This window comes from Cheilinus undulatus, linkage group 11 (assembly GCF_018320785.1).
Source record: "Cheilinus undulatus linkage group 11, ASM1832078v1, whole genome shotgun sequence".
NCBI lineage: Eukaryota > Metazoa > Chordata > Actinopteri > Labriformes > Labridae > Cheilinus > Cheilinus undulatus.
Window position 1 is genome coordinate 14,057,205 of NC_054875.1, and position 18,228 is coordinate 14,075,432.

The 18,228-nt window shown below is 36.9% G+C and overlaps 1 protein-coding gene across 2 annotated transcripts in view; it reads right to left on the bottom strand.

Annotated features, from left to right (window-relative positions):
- Positions 1-18,228, bottom strand: part of LOC121517304 (solute carrier family 26 member 6) — a 30,362-nt gene that overhangs the window by 3,352 nt on the left and 8,782 nt on the right. For both annotated transcript variants that reach the window (XM_041798991.1, XM_041798992.1), the window contains exons 7-16: positions 16,085-16,237; positions 13,466-13,548; positions 12,334-12,481; positions 9,881-9,994; positions 9,225-9,302; positions 7,895-7,990; positions 7,669-7,775; positions 7,011-7,080; positions 3,090-3,179; positions 2,495-2,656 (exon numbers count right to left, since the gene is read on the bottom strand). In XM_041798991.1, the coding sequence (XP_041654925.1) occupies positions 2,495-2,656; positions 3,090-3,179; positions 7,011-7,080; positions 7,669-7,775; positions 7,895-7,990; positions 9,225-9,302; positions 9,881-9,994; positions 12,334-12,481; positions 13,466-13,548; positions 16,085-16,237 (1,101 nt within the window). The remainder of the gene's footprint in view (positions 1-2,494; positions 2,657-3,089; positions 3,180-7,010; positions 7,081-7,668; positions 7,776-7,894; positions 7,991-9,224; positions 9,303-9,880; positions 9,995-12,333; positions 12,482-13,465; positions 13,549-16,084; positions 16,238-18,228) is intronic.

An 18,228-nucleotide genomic window follows, 5' to 3' on the forward strand; every position in this document is an offset into this window, starting at 1 on the left:
TGATTCCTATGATAATATTCCAAAAGATATCATAAGATGTGGGAGAAGGAGAGAGTTAAACACATATATTCAAACAAACAACCAAACAAATACATGAAGATGACGAGATCACATCAGTGGGGATAAAAAAAAGATAAGATTCAAAACAGAAATGTAATAGAAACAAGGACAGATAGATAAAATTTATGTAAGTAAACATGACATAATAAAGTAAATGAACATGAGATAATAAAGAAGGGTATAAAATTATAAAAACAATAAGAGTAGCCGTGTAAATAAAAGAGAGGAAATAAAATAGATAAATAGAAGGGGTATCACAAAAATACGGAAGAGTATTAGGGCCACTGAAAAAAAAAAAAAAATTGAGACGAATTTTTTTTCACTTGTGAGCAAAAAGTCAGAATTCTGAGATTAAAGTCAGAATTCTGAGTTTAAACTCAGAATTCTGAGATTAAAGTCAGAATTCTGAGATTAAAGTCAGAATTCTGAGAAAAAAGTCAGAATTCTGAGTTTAATCTCAGAAGTCTGAAAAAAAAATTTGAGACTTTTTTTTTCATTTGAAGAATAAAGTCAGAATTCTGACTTTTTTCTCAGAATTCTGACTTTAATCTCAGAATTCTGACTTTTTTCTCACAAGTGAAAAAAAAAATTTCGTCTCCAAATTTTTTTTTTCAGTGGCCCCAATACTCTTCAGTACAAAAAAGCAAGTCTGTAAAAGTGAGTTTTAAGGAGTAATTTAAAAGATGTCACCAAATCTGCCAGCCTTATCTCCTCGGGCAGGTCGTCCCAGAGTCTCCTTTAGATTTCAGCCTCACCTTTGGAACGACCAGGAAGGCCCTGTCTGAGGATCTAAGGCTGCGTGCTGGCTAATAAGGGGTCAGCATTTCACAAATGTAACCTGGTGCTAGACCCATACGAGCTTTAAAAGTGATCAGTAAAATCTTCGAATCAATTTTAAAAGTAACAGAGAGCCAGTGGAGGGAAGCGAGGGTAGGGGTGATGTGATGTCATCTGTTAAAAACAGTTAAAAGCCTAGCTGCTGTGTTCTGGACTAGTTGGAGGCGGGAGAATGATTTATTTGTGATACCAGAAAGGAGTGAGTTGCAGTAGTCCAGGCGAGAGAAGATAAATGAATGGATAACTTTTTTGAGGTCAGCAGGGGGCAGTATGGATTTAATTTTGGATATGGATCTGATTTGGATGAAGCATGACTGGACTATTTTCTTGAGATGTGGTAGGTAGTTAAGCCTCCAGACATTTATAGTAGCTTTAACTTCAGTTAATGACCGGTTCCTTCCTGCTAGAGCTTTCCCCCAGCTCTTCGATGGAGGTAAACATGAGAAGCAGTTTGCATGTCATAGGAGCAGGGCTGCATGGCAGTATTTAGAGTTAGAAAATGGAAAAAAGTTGTATGTAGGCTGTTGAAGGTAATACACACATAACCACTGTGTAACAACATTTAGCACAATATTGACCGAAAAAGAGGAATTAAAGATGGTGGAGCTAGCTGTTAACTTTAGCCACACTCTACTGAGCATTCTAGCTTTGTATCATATACCCACTGACACAAGGACGCTGTGATGAATTTGAGAGATTTCTAAGCATTTTTTAGATTAGCTGGTTAAACCCAAATTAAATGTGCTCCAAAATATCTCAAATCTGGCACTTTAACCATTACTTAAAATAATTTAAACAGCACAGTATTAAGTTATTTTAAACAGCTCAGTGCAGATTAAAAGCATGGTGAGCAAAGAACAATACAGCTGACTCTCACAATAACCACTCAAAACAAATAAACATGAAATGCCAGGTAACAATGGCCATTATATTTAAAAAAAAACAGGTGATTGGGGCAATTGAGCAAAAGTGATCAATGTCAAAAATAGGGCTGAACGATTTGGGAAAATTATGTAATTTCAATTTTTTTCCCCAACAATGTGATTGCTATTTGATATGTGATTATTCCTTAAGTTCTTCATCTTATGTATTTTCCAACAAACACAAGCAATACATCATTCTATATTATAACCAACACAATAGGGCTGAACAATTTTGAAAAAATATCCAATTGTGATGATTTGACTCGTATTGCCAATTGGATATGAATTATTGTTTTGAAGGGAATGATCATTTTAAAGTCATCCTGATATTTAATCAGAAAAAATGGACAAAAAATGAACAAAGTAGGATTTCTTGTAGATTATTCTAAAAAATGGGTCTTGAATGATTGCATAATATATAATGCATAACATCTCTGCTGCAAAAAAAGGTTTAAACCGGTATTTTGACTCAAATTTCAGGTTAAAGAAATATTGCAACTTCTGTGATTTGAAAATTGCAGCAGGCCATATTGCGATTTAATCTAATTTGCCATTAATTGCCCAGCCCTGGTCAAAAATGGTGTAAATTTGTAATCACTCATCTGTGAGATTATTTCATATTTATCATTCACCTGGCTGCAATCCTTGTATTTCAGTCATTTCTTGTTTCTCACCTTAAAAAGTGATTTCATGGCTGCAGAGTCCATGAAACTGACAGAGCTGAGGTCGAGCACCAAATAATGAGTGTATGTCCATGTTTGTGGTGAAATTGAAGACGAGGACAAACTAGCAGTGAGGGCTGCAGCTGGGTTCTCCTCCCGACCACAACTCACTGCCTGCATGTGGAGAAGAAAGATGTGTGATTTTTTTTAAGTTGCTGTATCATATAAGGTGAATGGACAAACTTTTTGAACATCCTTGTGAAAATTTTCTCTTTCAACCAGAAGGATTAAGCACAAGAACAGCCACATATGCACACCTTAAACACTGGCTAGCACAGGATCTGTCCCTGATTGTCTAGAAATATGCTTCACATATGGAAGGTCTTCATGTGAAAGGAATGCATCCTCTATGTGGAGGAATGAACTGTGGGTCTGATGCTCATCTGGGACCTTTAATTTTCCTGATAACAATTACAGCATAATCTCATCTTGTTTTGTTTCAATTCAAATCCTTTCTCTTTTTACTGATGCTAATGAATGCTCCCTTCCTTTCTCTCTCTGTCCTCCCAATCATTTCTTTTCATGCTGTAAGTATCTGTGCTGGTACCTCTCTGATCTCTGTGAAGACCAGTTCAGAGTTGGCAAAGTAAAGTGGACTGGAACAGGAGAGTATGGTCACGCCAGGAACTTTCTGTGTCTGTTAAAACATAGAGACAAACAGTAAATGCTTTTGAAATAGATCAGTATAGTTCAGAAAGTTGTTTATAAAATTACAGAAAGAACAATTGTTGCTCAGCCTATTTTCGATGTTGTTGCCCTGTAAGGTTATCTAAAATAAAATAACAGTAAATACAGAATAAATTGCTTCTGCACAATCCCAAATGCATACTTGAAGAAGTACACAGATGGGCATTATTCTCCAGCATTGAAAAAGCCTGAACAGAGACTCAAAAGGAGGGAACAAAGAGTGAGAAGTTGAGATAAATTCATTGATACTCTGAGCCAACACAGACGGTCTTTGGTGTTTTGATGTGTGACAGATGGTGGTATTGGATCAGGAATTTATTTTTAGTGTGTTTTGGCTTGGGGACAATTTTAATACAAAGAGTGGTTTATCAATTTCATAGAAGACTGATCTTATGTTATATTTCTCTGTAGTTTCACTTGAGGACAGCTTTGTTTATGTCAAATGTTAAAATCCACAAATGGTTATTAATCAATTTAAAACCCTTCAAAACCCTAATCAGGACCAGCGTTCTTTAATCCTGCACATTTGAACCAAAAAGTGCTTGCATGAAATTCTATTTGCATCTCAGAATGTGTGATCCAATTCCAGTCAAAATCTGATTGCAACACAAGTGCAGACATGCACAAAGCATGCTGTGGAGAATTCTGTATCTTAAGGTTTCCTGCAATGATGGCCATTAAGATATGCGAGTCCACAGTCTGCAGTCAGCCTAGATAATCAGGGATCATGTAGGGTTAAAGTAATTCATCACTGACAATCTCAAGACATCAGCAGGGTCAGGTCAAGGCATAATGTGGACGAATAATGGGATATTATCTTTGCTTTGCTATCTTTTACTCTTGAATTACAGTGCATTAGTATGATGATACAGTGGTATGTGAAAACTCGATTGTACTGCTGAAATATAGAAACCCCAATAAAAAAAAGACAACAAGGTGTGCAAAATGTGAATAAAATAGAGCAGAGTTATTTGCTAATCATTCTCAACCTATATTCAATTGAAAAAAGCATAAAGACATTTAAAGTTCAAACTGTTAAACTTCAAGGTATTGTATTTTTTTTACAATGCACATATTCTGAATTGGACACCTGCATCACATTTTAAAAAAGTTGGGACAGAGACAGTTTTACCACTGTGTTACATCTTTTCCTCTAACCACACTCCATAAGCATCCGTGGACTGAAACACTGTCAGAGTAATGAAAGTGGAACTCTTTTCCATTCTTGCTTGATGTTTATCTTATGTTGCTCAACAGCTCGTGGTTTCTAGTTTTACAATTCATAATGCATCATACATTTTCAACTGGAGATAGGTCTGAACTACATGCATGCCAGTCTAGCATCTGCACTCATTGCTGTATTGAAATAAGCAGGGAATTCACTGAAGAAGATGTCCAAAGCATGGAAGCAGTTGTTTTAATACCTGCATGTACCTTTCAGTATTAATAGCAGTGTTAATTTTGACAGTTATTTCAAATTTCAGTCTTAGTTTTAGTCTTTAAATGAAATGCATTTTAGTTTTAGTCACATTTTAGTCTTTTTCTTCCTTTTTAGTTTTAGTCTAGTTTTAGCCCTCAAAAACTCCTCATATTTTAGTCTTTACTTTTTGTCTAAAGCATTTATATTCTTGCCTAAATCTGGTACCAAATCATGTTAGTGTGTTTTATGCACCCTGCTAAGCCTGGGGTCCCTGCTTTCTACAGCTGAGAGGCAGAGTAGCTACAGCTGCATTATTTTTTGACAGATTTACCCACAGTGGAGAAATATCACAGATTCCGAATGTCCAACGAGAACTACATTACATTTTAGTCTAGTTTTAGTCATCTTGACTAAATGCAAACTTAGTTTTTGTCAGTTTTAGTCATCAAAGATCGATTTTTGTTAGTTTTAGTCTAGTTTTTGCCATGGAAAAAGGCTGTCGATGAACATTTTTAGTCATAGTTTTAGTCAATGAAATTAACACTAAGTAATAGTGCCCTAAATGTTGTGCAAGTCACCCATGCCATGTACACTAATACCCACCCACACCACCACAGATGTTGGCTTTTGAACTTTGCTTAAAAACCAAACTGAATGGCCCTTCTCCTCATTACTGGAGGATTCAAAGATGATAACTTCAAAAGAAGTTTAAAATGTGGACGCGTCAGACCACAGCACACCTTTTCACTTCATGCCTGTTGATCTCAGATGAGCTCAAGCCCAGAGAGGTTGGCAGCGCTTCCTGATGTTTTATTGATGTCTTTCACTTTGCATGGTTGTTAACTTGCATTAGTAAATGCAACAACATCCTGAGCTAACTGACAATGGTTCTGTGAAGACAGAATGATGCTGGTTTTAATGCAGTGCTGCCTTAGGAATCAAACGTGACAGGCATTTAATGCTGCTTTTGGACTTGACCCATAAAGAGCAGAAATTTCTCCATTTTTTCTGAATCTCTTGACTGCCGTAAAAGCCCAAGATTTCTTGTAAGTGCACAGTTAAGAATGCACTTCAGAAACTGATAGACTATTTGCCCTCACACTCTTTTCTTGCCCCATCCCAACTTTTTAGAACTTGTTGCATCAAATCCAGAATGTGAACAGATTTCCAAAAAAAGCTAATCACTTTGCACATGAGATATTTAGGCTGAGAGGATTTGCAAATCACTGCATTCTGTTTTTCACATTTTACTCTGTCCTATCTTTTTTGGAATCAGGGTTTGAAAATCTTTGTAGATTCGAGGAAGAAACAGAATGCTATGTTACTCAGCTGCAGAAAACAAAATGAAAGGAGGGGAAAAGGGAAACAGGTAGTTTTAACAGTGAGGTGTAAAAAGCCAAGCCTTCTGTGTTTTTATTTGAATTTTTTGGATGTTTTTGGTTTGTGAGTAAGCTTAAAGCTTCAACAAGGTATGAATTCAAAGTTCTACTTGAAGAACAACATCATCATGGACATAATTCAGAAAAGAGATTTTTCTAGTCTCGATTTCTGAATGCTCTCCCATATTTGAAAAATAGATATGAAGCTCAGCTGGGAAAAAAGGGAGAGGAACTGTGGGAAATGACTGTCTTGCTTCTGCACAGTGCAGAAAATCCACCACCAGCTCCTCTAACTCTCACCAGTTAAGATGTTAATTCAGATTCTTGACCAGTGGATGAATTGAAATATTGAACTTACAAGTGAAGTGATGTAACTTCTTCATGCCTCAGATATGAGGATTTCTGGCTCTTTCATCAGCTCAAGGTTGCCAGTTAAGAATCAACATGTCATTTTTTAGCACAGATTTAAAAAGAGATGCTATTTTTGAAAACTTAGAAATTGTTGGTTTTGTATTTCTTTAAACTTTGCATCAAGTGAAGCTGGCTGTATTTTCTTAACAAGATGAAAAAATATTTTTGTTTCATAATATTATTTTTTTTCTGGGGCATCAGATAATTATGCTACAACCCTCAGGGCTTCACTGCTCATCATTTCTCACTCTTCAAAAATAACATCCTTTTCTACAAGTGTGTTTTAGTATGTACAATGTAAAGCGCCTGAATCAAAAGTTTTTCCTCACGGTCTCTACATTTTTGCATCACAATGCTAAATCTATACAGTATATGTTTTGTGGAAACTACAGAGAAAATCCTTCTAGTTTGTTTTATATACAATTTAAGATGCAAAGTACATTTTGGGACTTCTACTCCTTATTTAGCAGGTGCCATAAAGTACTGTGGAGTCAAAGCTCCATATGCATTCAATACATCAAGTCAGTTTAAGTTTTAAAAAACTAATTGTTACTAGATAGACTGAGTTTACCTGGGTGTAAAGTTCGACATCTCTGTAACAGTCTGTACCAGGAATATGGCCCAGAACGACAGTGGAGGAGCTGAAAGACGAGAAAGAGATGAAAGAGTGGAGAGACATGGAGAGGAATATTAATGTGAGAGTGAGTCTGAGAGACGAGGCAGGGGGGAAACATAAAACTTTCAGGATGTGTTTAAAAACTCTGAAAAACTAGAATATTAATAGAACACCTAATAAAAAGTGCTAAAAAAATAATGTAGCTTTATTTCTGCACTTAAACTTTAAAACTAAATGCACCAAACTGTAAACAATAGCTGATTTTCCACTAACATTTCTCTGTTTTGGTATTTTTGGCAGTCAGTAGAACCAATCAGCTTTTCCTGTAGTTTAAAAAAGACTTACTTACTAAGGACTGGCATAGATCTCTTATTTAAAAGCTGTCATCAGATAAAATTTGTTTAAGGTCAAATATGGGTTTTGGTTCATCTGAACTCCCTCCATTACGCTACCTGTGGAGTCAATCCCAGTTAAGGCAAGAAACACAAGATGGTAAATGCAACTGCGGACAACCAGCTGTCTTATTTGACATTTGTGGTAATACTGATCATGAAGTAATGATAAATTGATGTAAAAATCCCACTGTATTGCCTTCAAAGTTAGATTTACTGACTTTTGAGTCCTGTAGATGAGTGTGAGCAGAGAGAAGACAACAGCAACAGCCAGACCCAGGTCCAGGTTAAAGACCAGGGTGAAGATCAGTGAAGCCGTCCAAACCAGCTGCAGGAGGACAGTAGACCAGAGTCAGATGCTGTATTATCTACTTCTGTACAACAATATTTTCAAGACAGACTTCATTCTTATTAGAGTGTTAAAGTCTACGTGTGTGTATATCCCACCAAGTCTATCCTGTCAGCCTTCCAGAGCACACACACATCTCTGAACTGAGCCAGCATCCCCTGCAGGTTCACTGTGATGATCACTGCCAACACTGCCTGGAACAAACAGCCAGAATCTACTGAACGAGAGCTGAGACACGTGAATCATCCTGACAGTGCAGCTCCTACAGATGGAGAATGACTTACCATTTCTTAAAACATCTTCACTGAAATGCTTTTTTCATATTAATGTTTATAAAGATGAAAACTAGCTGGACAACTGCCATTGCTAACTCTTTTTTTTAATTTTCTCCTGTTTTTAAAGCAGAATTAGCTCAGTTTTATGCTTTCTGTTGATTATTTTCTCTCTGTGCATTGTTCTACTTTAGCTTCTACGAGCATTGATGCTGATGGCTGGCTTACAGATGCAGTCACAGACATTGAAAGTGCAAATACTTTGTAAATTTACTTTGGTGGAGATTTAAGCTTAAGTACTTTTCTTTAGTAGTTAATCTTACTTTTTACCCCCACATTTTGGAAAAATGTTTTTCTTTTTCAATTTGCTTTTTGACTACTTTTCATGCCACATGTCAGATTCTCATTGCCCCGTTTGAGGACCTCAGCCCCTGTGCACAGGCTGCACACAAATTAACAAGGCCTTTTAATTATCTTAATAAAATGAAAACAAGCACATGTTACTCTAGATTTATTGCCTATTGGTGTTATTTGACACCAATGCCAGTCATCTTACAAAGATCAAGACTGCTGTTGTCATAAATGAGCAGTACTCTAACACATTCAATCAGTCAGGAGAGACATTAATAAAGTAAAATTATTAATGTGTTGTCATGTTTTTTTAATTATAAAGTTTATGCCTTTTTAAAGTTTGAGTGAAGTAAGTTTTTTAGTCCACCAAAAATGTCCCAAGGTTTACTAAGCACTCAGAGCCTTCAGCAGGCTTCTGTGACCTCCACACTAAATATTTTGGAAGCTGAAATTTTTAGGTTTGTTTCAGTAAACAAATTCAATCAGAACAGTTACTTTTACAGCATGTGTTTTTTTGTACAAGTGTCTGTACTTCAACTTGAGTGGAGATTAAGTGTACTTTTTTTGAAAAAGGAGCACAATAACACAGGAACTTTTCAGCTGCATGACAAAAGAGACAAGAAAACTTAACAGTCACAAATAAAAATGTCCTTTTTGCATGCTTCTGCATAAGCGTTGTATGTATGTTTACATGTGTAGCCTTGCCACCTGATTACATTACAAACATTCTTTATAATTTTCCGCATATCCTATACAAAAATTAACTGGAAAATTAATTTGGTTTACATCATCAAAAGTATTTTACCTTTGGCAGCTGCTCAAACAGTTGACCAATCTTCAGCAAAATGGTTAAAATCACCAAAGCTGATATCAAACCTGCCATCTGAGAACAAATCAGACCAAAACAATACGAGAAAACAAGCTAAATGAAAGCAGACAATGAGCTCCATTAAAACATTTGATGTGTCTTGATTTTTGCATCAGTGCAGAGGATATTATAGTTGAACCCCTACGGGAATACGGGCAGAAAAAATCAAGTTGTATATGTGCACAGGAAACTATTTCTCAAGAGAGAGAGGAGTGTACGGTGTGCACATTAAAATGGTTTCAGATACTCACAATAAAGCTTCTTGTAATCGTTTGAAAGAATCCTATGTGCCATTCTGTCTCATGGGATGATCTTCATGCCATCTCTGCTAGCTGGAGATATCTCAGAGTTTTACATGCACACGTAATACTTTATTGTGTCTATGAAAAACTTTATTTCCAATGAACACAGTCCTTCAGGTGAGCAGATAATGCCTTCTTGTAAGCACAGAAAACCTTATGAGAAATTTCTCATGAGCATTGGTTAGTTTCTGATGCACATCACTAACTTGTGTTTTTGTTTTTTCAGTCCATAGTTCCTTTAGGGATCCTGTATAATATTGTGCATGAGTGAGTTTGGGTCTCCATATCTACCTGTGATTTGACACCAATACTATCCTGGACCATGCTGCGAGAGAAGGAGCAGCTAACAGCAAAGCACTGGAACATAGCTCCTAAGGTGTTACACAGACCCAGAGCCAGCAGGTCCTAAAGTAGAGACAGGTTATAGCATTAATACACCTACTACAGCTACAGTGCTGTGAGAAAGTATTTGCCCCTCCTGATTTCTTTTCTCTCTTTTTTTTTTGCATATTCGTCACATTACATTTTTCAGATCATCAAAAAAATGTATAATATAGGACAAAGATAACTTGAGTAAATACAAAATGCAGTTTTTAAAAGATGATTTCATTTATTAAGAGAAAAAAAATCATCCTAACCTGCCAGACTTTGTGTGAGAAATGAATTGCCCCTCCTGTTAAATCATGAATTTACTGTGACTAACAACATTTTTTGGAAACTTGCCACACCCAGGCTTGATTGCTAACAAACCTACTGAGTCGAGAAACAACAACTAAAGAAGTTCAAAAAGCAACACATCATTAGAGAAATTTAAGAACAGATGAGAAACAAATTCATTGACATCTATGAGTCTGGAAAAGGTACAGAGACCTTTCTATGGTTTTGGGACTCCAGTGAACCTTGGTGAAAGCCATTATCCACAAATGGGGAAAACTTGGAACAGTGGTGAACCTTCCCAGGAGCAGCCAGCCTGACAACTTTACTCCAAGAGTACATGTATGACTCATAGATAGATAGATAGATAGATACTTTATTTATCCCCTCGGGGAAATTTGGGTATCCAATAGCTCGCATAATAAATAAGTATATAAAATACAATGAAACACAGAATAAGAATATACAATAAAATACACAATACAGTCTACATTTAAAGAGTACGTCAGTGGGAGTGGCAGCCAACAGACCAGTTAAGAGCCACTGCTCTTGACCAGGGAATCATACAACCTGATGGCTGTGGGGACAGAAGATCAGTCCAGGAGATCACAAAAGATCCCAGAGCAACATCTAAAGACCTGCAGGCCTCTGTTAAGGTTGGTGTTCATGATTCAATAAGAAAGAGACTGTGTCTTGTCTCACATTTGCAAAATGAGAAAAAAAAAAAAGAACAAAACACCTTGATGACTCCAAGACTTTTTGTTTCACATAGGGTCACTTAGGTTTGGATGTTTTTTCTCTTAATAAATGAAATAATTTCTTAAAAACTGCATTTTGTATTTACGTGGGTTGTCTTTAGGTAACATGAAAAATTGTTTGATGATCTGAAACATTTAATGTGACATATGCAAGAAATAAGAAATCAGGGAGGAGGCTATTTTTTTTTTCACAGCCCTGTATGACTTATCCCATGGATGTTGCTGAGTTGTCTCAGGTATTCTGGTTCATCACACATCATGTCCTGTCCAGCACCTAACATTGTTAACAGAAAGATTGCAATCTAGCACATGTTATTTTTCAAAAGTCTGAGAGGGCTGACCAGCTGTGTTTATGGATTGGGTTTTTTAGTTGATATGCTAATGGCCCTGGTATTAAATCAAAGAGGTGTTTGAAGCATCCAAGATTTAGCCAGTTAGCTTCAAGAGAAGAAGTCAGAACTTTAAGTTCATTACTCATATGCTGACAAACATTTTAAGCAAACAAGAATTGCAAATCTTCTCTCATATGAGTTCTTTAAAGTTCTCCTTTCATTGAATGTGCACGTCAACAGACCTGAACAATTTGTGCTTAGCTGGAGTGTGTTCATCCATTCAGATTTTCTGATTCTGACTGACAGAGCAGCTGTTTTCACTGTGAGCAAAAGGGAATTTTGAAGATTTGCACCTCAACTGTTAAATGTTAGAAGGGTTTTGAATCATTTAACGTATGTTGACAACAACAAGAGTTTCAGATCTCTGAGCTATCTTACCTTTTTGTTACCCTGAGACACAAAAGTAACTTTAAACAATAAAGTAACAGTTTAACAAGACATAAGTCACCAAGCAACACCAAGAAAATTTAATGGCAGTGTTTAAGGAACAAGAATTTCAGAACAAATATTGTGTTAATATATTTTTTAACCATTAACTGAACCTTGAGAGCTGAAATAACATTACAAAAGAGCAGAATTTTTTTCTCTTTTGTGAAAGAGGTTTGTCATAAGCTTTGCTTTCCTTTTCACAGGAATATCTTAAACCATCGTGACTCCAAAATCTAACTATATCCCTCCTTTTTAAAGTTCTCTGTTTTTAGTTTTATTTTTTGGGGGGGCTTTTGCCTTTAACAAATGAGACAGCTAAAGAAAGACAAGAAATATGGGTTTAGAGGGTAGGGGGAGACATGCACCAATAGCACCAGAATTGGGATTCAAAACCTGTGACAGGTGTGTAAAGACTGCAGCCCCTTTACATGGAGGTCTACTCTACTAACAGAGCTTTAAGATTAGCCCTTAAATTTCCAATGTATTTCCTTTAAATATCTTGTGATAAAACCTGACTGGGGTCCACACGGTAGTCATGTTTGCAGGCGAACACTGAACCCATCGTTGAGAGGAAACTGAAGCCGACCAAAGCCACACACAGAGCTGGAATAAACAGCTCTCTGACCTGAGAGAGAGACGGAAGAACTGGAGGAGTCAGGCTGGAGGAGAGGAAGAGATGAAAGGAGTGGAAAAAGAAAAAAGCTCGATCAACATGATGACTAAGTGGATATTCAAAGAAGAAAAATATCATATACAGCAATGTAAGTCAACTCTGACCTCAGGTTTGAGCTGAGTCACCACCTGAATTACTCATCAAGTGGATTTTCTTTAGCTTTCAAGGATAACACAATATAAACAGCTCCCATATTTTCCATGGTTAGAGCAGAGGTGTGCAGAATGGGAGTAAGAGGGAGGTTAAAATGGCTAAAGACTGAAAGGCTTTGGGTGATATGATGGAGGTTTATGACAAATATATGTATTGACAATAAAATAACACTGTGTGTAAATTCATAATACAAATTTAAACGTAATAAGATACAAAAACATTAATTTGACTAACTAATATGGTGCTACACTGAGGCCATGTTCACACGAAAACAATCCAGAGATGAAAAAGATACAGAAATGGCTAACACAATCAATTTTGTGCTTGCTCAAAAGGACTTAGTGGCTAATTAAAAAGACAAAAGGGAGTAATCTTCAACTAAATGTTGACTGGAAAAGAGCAGCATACACAAAACTCAGGAGTCTGATGTAGTTCACCTACGCAGTCATGGCTGTTGCATGAAACTGAAATGAACATGTGTGATTAGACTTTGTTTTTTAGAGGAACTGCATATTGTCATATTACACAGTGATGGAGACAGTGATGTTTTTCGATTGTTTGTACTTTGGAACCCATTTTCAAAACTCAAAATTTTCAGGAACCCACAACACAATTGCTGTGTAAATAAACAGCCAAAATGCAACAAAAGGTTACTGTTTTTGGCTGAAATGGTTGTGTAAACATCTAAACGCAATGAAATACTTGTCATCGCTTCAATCCTTCAACAAAGTGAAAATGACACTTTTGTTGAAAATTCTTTTAAAACATGAGCTTGCACAATCAAAAGGCAACACAGAAGTGATACAGTTCTACTGACCCACTGGGTATGTGTCCCACCACCTGGACTCTGTGCTGTCCAACCAGATCCATCTGCACGGACAGGATGGTGCCCAGGACAATCTGTGGGAGAATACAATGGACAAGATATCTTCTGCTCAGAATGAACAGTTTGGAAAACAAAAATATAATGATTTCTACATCGAAATGTCAGATCGATCAGTCTGTTCATGCACATGGAAGAACACAAACAAACACTTTGATTCAAGTCTGTCAGTCTTCTGATAAGGACAACCTTTTCATTAAAAACGATTTAACCTGGCATAGACAAAGGTCAAAGAAGACCTATCAGTGAGAGTGGGGTTTCCTCGAAGCTTAAGATACCTGAATTGATAGTATGTGAGTGCTCATAGCCGTTGATAGCTTCCAAGATGTGCCAATTTTAGGTTGTGTATGAGATAAATACTTGCCCAGTGTTTAGTTTGAAAACTATATTTGCATGTTGATAGCTTACAACAGGGTTTGTGTTTGATTGTTTACATACAGCCTGCTGGCAGAGAGGGAAAAAGAATGTTGTGTAAAGTGTGCACAAATTCTGCTCCTGTATGATATTATTGTGTGCAAACTGGTGTTAAAATAGTGCGTCTGTACTGGGACATTTCCTGTAAAAGCAGCAAAAGTGCCTGAAAGCGTTGTTTGAATTGGCTTCCAATGCAGAGTACTAAGACCACTCTTAAAATCTGAAAGAGTAAAGCCTGTTTCAGACTGGGAGCGTGTTTTGCTTCTTGTGTGTGTCGCACATGTCAGCTCCGGCTCCTGCCGGTGCGGCTTTCACACAGGGTTTGCTGTGTGTCAGCCGCATTTTCCTGCTCTCAAAGCCATATCCTTCTTCACGAGTTTTACCTGAATAAACCCCCCTACAAGCTTATTGATTCAGCATATTGAGGAAGTTTTTCGGGAACTATTCAAAACAAAAGCATTCTGCACAAGTGAATGGAGTTTCTCTACAGAACCAAGCTTTTAATTTGAAAAGCACAAACCAGAAAAGCATTCATAGGTGTTTATCTTTCCTGTGACATATTCAACCAGTGTGGGGACATAAAGCTTCACTAATAGTTGCTCTTTAGAGAACAACTTTATAAAACAGGCATATTTAAGCTTGTGGCCTTCCTCAGGGTTATCAAGAACACATTGTAAACATATTCTATGTGAATATTTGCCAGAACAATGTAAATATGGCTCTCCATTTATCATTTTCCGGTCTAATATGGTCCATGGCCACACGCGGAGCGTGGAAAAAATAGGCGAGACTTCGAATCTCTCAACCCTCCGCGCCTGAGCCGGGCATACCAGCCACACGAGATGCGGCACACATGCAGGCAGTCTGAAAGCCCTGACTTGTTAACATGTAATCAAACTGAAAATCCACGTGTGTCGCGGTCGAGACATGTGCGTCACACTCCCAGTCTGAAACGGGCATAAGAAGATCTGTTTATTTTTGAGAAAAAAATTAAACATGTTTGAGATAATAAAATGTAAATTTACATGAAACCAAACTCAGATTTCTTTAGTTTATTTAGTCATTAATTTAAGAGAAAAATCTTAATATTTAAGTTTCAAAAACTCAAAGATGTAGCTAATTGAATGATAGATAATTAAACCAGTTGAAGCTGATGCCTTCAACAAGTCTTACAGTAATCCGTTTATAACTGGGACTGAACAACAGAGTCATCATATCCTCACATTATCATTAATATCCAGACTTTGAAGGTACACACTGCTGTAAACTAGGGCTTTTCAGAGGAAAACAACTCTATGACAGCTTTCTGGAGACAGCTCTATCCAACTAGTTCTTTTTTTTAGTTAAGTTTCTCATACATTTAAGACTTTATGATTATGTAAATTTCTGGTTTTATAAACTTGAATTTTTGAATTTATAGAGTCAAAATTTGCTTCTTTTCTATCATGAAAATTTCACATTTTCCCCCACAATTCTGGACTTTTTAAACTCAAAATGATTGAGTTTGGTTTCTCATAGATTTACAGTTCATAAATTCAAATATTTTTAGTATTTTTATGTAAAAATTAACGTATCCATTTTATATTTTATTTTTATTTTTTTAGTGGCCCTAATATACCTTTGTAACTTTCAGCATTTCGTTGTTTTGTTTTAAAGTTATCACCTGAAGATTTCCGGTCCAAATGTGACATGATTAACTTTTTTTGTGGCACTGAGTAAGTGCGCGATCGTACCTCTCTACTTCTCTCACTTATCTTCCTAAAAACTTTCAACCATGCCATAACACTGCCAACAAAAGATAATATTGTCTGTAGTTAAATGAGCAAGTTCTGTAGAAAAACTCATGAGGGGACATCTTCACAGTTATAAATGACCATATAAACTGAAACAGACTGAAAAAGTATTAAACGAGTGATAATAAACACCAACAGAGGACATGATAGCTATTCACTGGGCAGGTGCAGATATTTACCATATGTAAAGATTCTTGGATTTGGAGATATAAACAGATTTTTACGTAAGTATGAATCACTAAACAGTTTGTCACAGCAGCATCTGTCCATCTGGGTGCATCTTATGAACATGAGTGTTCTGTGTGCTGGAGTGTGAGTTTGTGCGTCTCTGTGTGTTTATTCTAACCAGTATAAGTTCCCATGGTACGGCGACAGGCATCTTGTTCTTAAAACGCTCGTTCAGCATCTTGCCTCCGAAGAGTATCACCATGGAAACCACAGAGACTGACAGGATTCCAGGTACAGCAGTGGTCACTCCAAGGAGAACATCCTTCAGTGTCTGGGGGAGAGAATATATAAACAGAGTCTGAGGCATTTTAAAATAAAAGTTAACTATGAAGATAAAAAAGAAGTTTTGTTTTTTATTTGTTGAGAAGACCTGTGGACCGTTAGACCTGGCTCAGGAGTGATTTTCATATGTGAACTGCTCCAGTGCGTTGCAGGAGTTCAACCTAGTCATGGTGGAAGAAATTCACCACCTGCAGACAGCTGATAAACAACTTTGACACTTTGTGAACCCAGACTGCACCTAGAAATTTTCCATGCAGAGGTGACAAGCTTAATCCTTGGACAAGTTTGAAGAAAAGCTAAAATTTTGTCTTTTGAGTGCCAAGAATAAAAACAAAGCTATCACTAATTCATAGTAGACCACTGCAGTCACAGATAAATAAACTGCAGGACAAAATAATAATTATTCAGAATTATTCAGGTAAGAGAGCTCCTGTGATTGACTGGCAACTAGTCTGGAGTGTACTCCAAACCTTGCAAATTAACAACTGGGATTAGCTCCAGTGTCCCCCAACCCCAAACAGGATAAGCAGATAAAGGACAGATGAATGGTAAAAGAGATCCTTGAAGAGGTTCAGGGACACAGCTCAGGTCCAGCGCTGAACCAAGAGATGAGATGTGATTTCCATTCAGATGAAAGATCAAAGAGTCAACATTATTGTCATCTTCTAACCTGTCGGGGTCTGAAGCTCATAAATAAAGTTAAAATGATCTTTTAGCTTGTAAGTAATATGATCCTTCATTTTAAATTTTCTTACCATTAATAAAATGAAAATGATCAGGTTTTAGTTAGTATTCCTTCTCACCAGTGACAGCCTTAGCTGGAGGCACTATAGGTACAGGTACAAAAATTAGAATATCATGAAAAAGTTCAATATTTTTTGTCACTCTTTTCTGAAAGTGAAACCCATATATTATATAGACTTGCTATACATATAGTGAAATATTTCAAGCCTTCATTTCTTGAAATATTGGTGACTGTAGCTTACAGATAAGAAAACCCAAAATTCAGTGTCTCAAAAAGTTAGAATATTACATAAGATCAATTTTAAAAAGGATGTTTTAAACAGAAATGTCAGGCTTCTGAAAAGTGTGTTCATTTCTATACCTTCTGGTATCTCCAAAATGAGGCCCACAACTCCAAAACGCTCTCGTGGACAAGTTGTGACCTGCACATTCACCACGCTATGAAATAATAACGTATAATTGTGTACCATTACGACACATGAAGCAAATACTCTGAACTATTTCTTTAGTAAACCACTGGGCGGAGTGACACAGTGCAGCAGCCATGTCTGGAGTGTAGTTCCGGCTTTGCATTTAACTTTAAAACATCTCCGTCTCGTAATGTTCCATGATTATTTCATAGCGTGGTCACAACTTGTCCACGAGAGCGTTTTGGAGTTGTTGGATTGTGTATTTGATGAGTTTGATGAGGGAAAGCAAAAATACTGTCTGCTTCCATAGCGTTAGCTGTGCAGCTGGTATATCAGTCCCCCCAGATCTAGAAACAGCTTTCACTGACAACTAAAGGAAACAAGCCTATTACTAAGACTATAGGAATTATTGCAATGGGCGAATTTGTCAAAAGTATCCCCTTAAATATTACTGAGTTTTCTGACTCTGCCCCTCTCAGGAAATGGATCTGGCTTAAGGGATGTGGCTCCCCTGATCAGGAGAGGGGGCAGAACTTTCTTCCAGGCAGGGAAGGCCAACCAAACCTGGGAGCGGGGCTAACTCTCCACATGACATCATGAGGGGAAAATTATGAGAACAGCTTGTTTTGGCACACATTTTCTGAAAGGGGGAGAAAGAGAGGAGGGAAGGAATGGCTTTTTCTGGTACTTGGGGGGATTGTGGACAGACCGGAAGCACATATTTTTGTTAAAAAAAAGCGATTTTTTTGCAAAAAAAAGTGATTTTTGCATAATATGTCCCCTTTGAACTGAAGGGTACTTTAATCTAAGGACAAAGACAAAACTT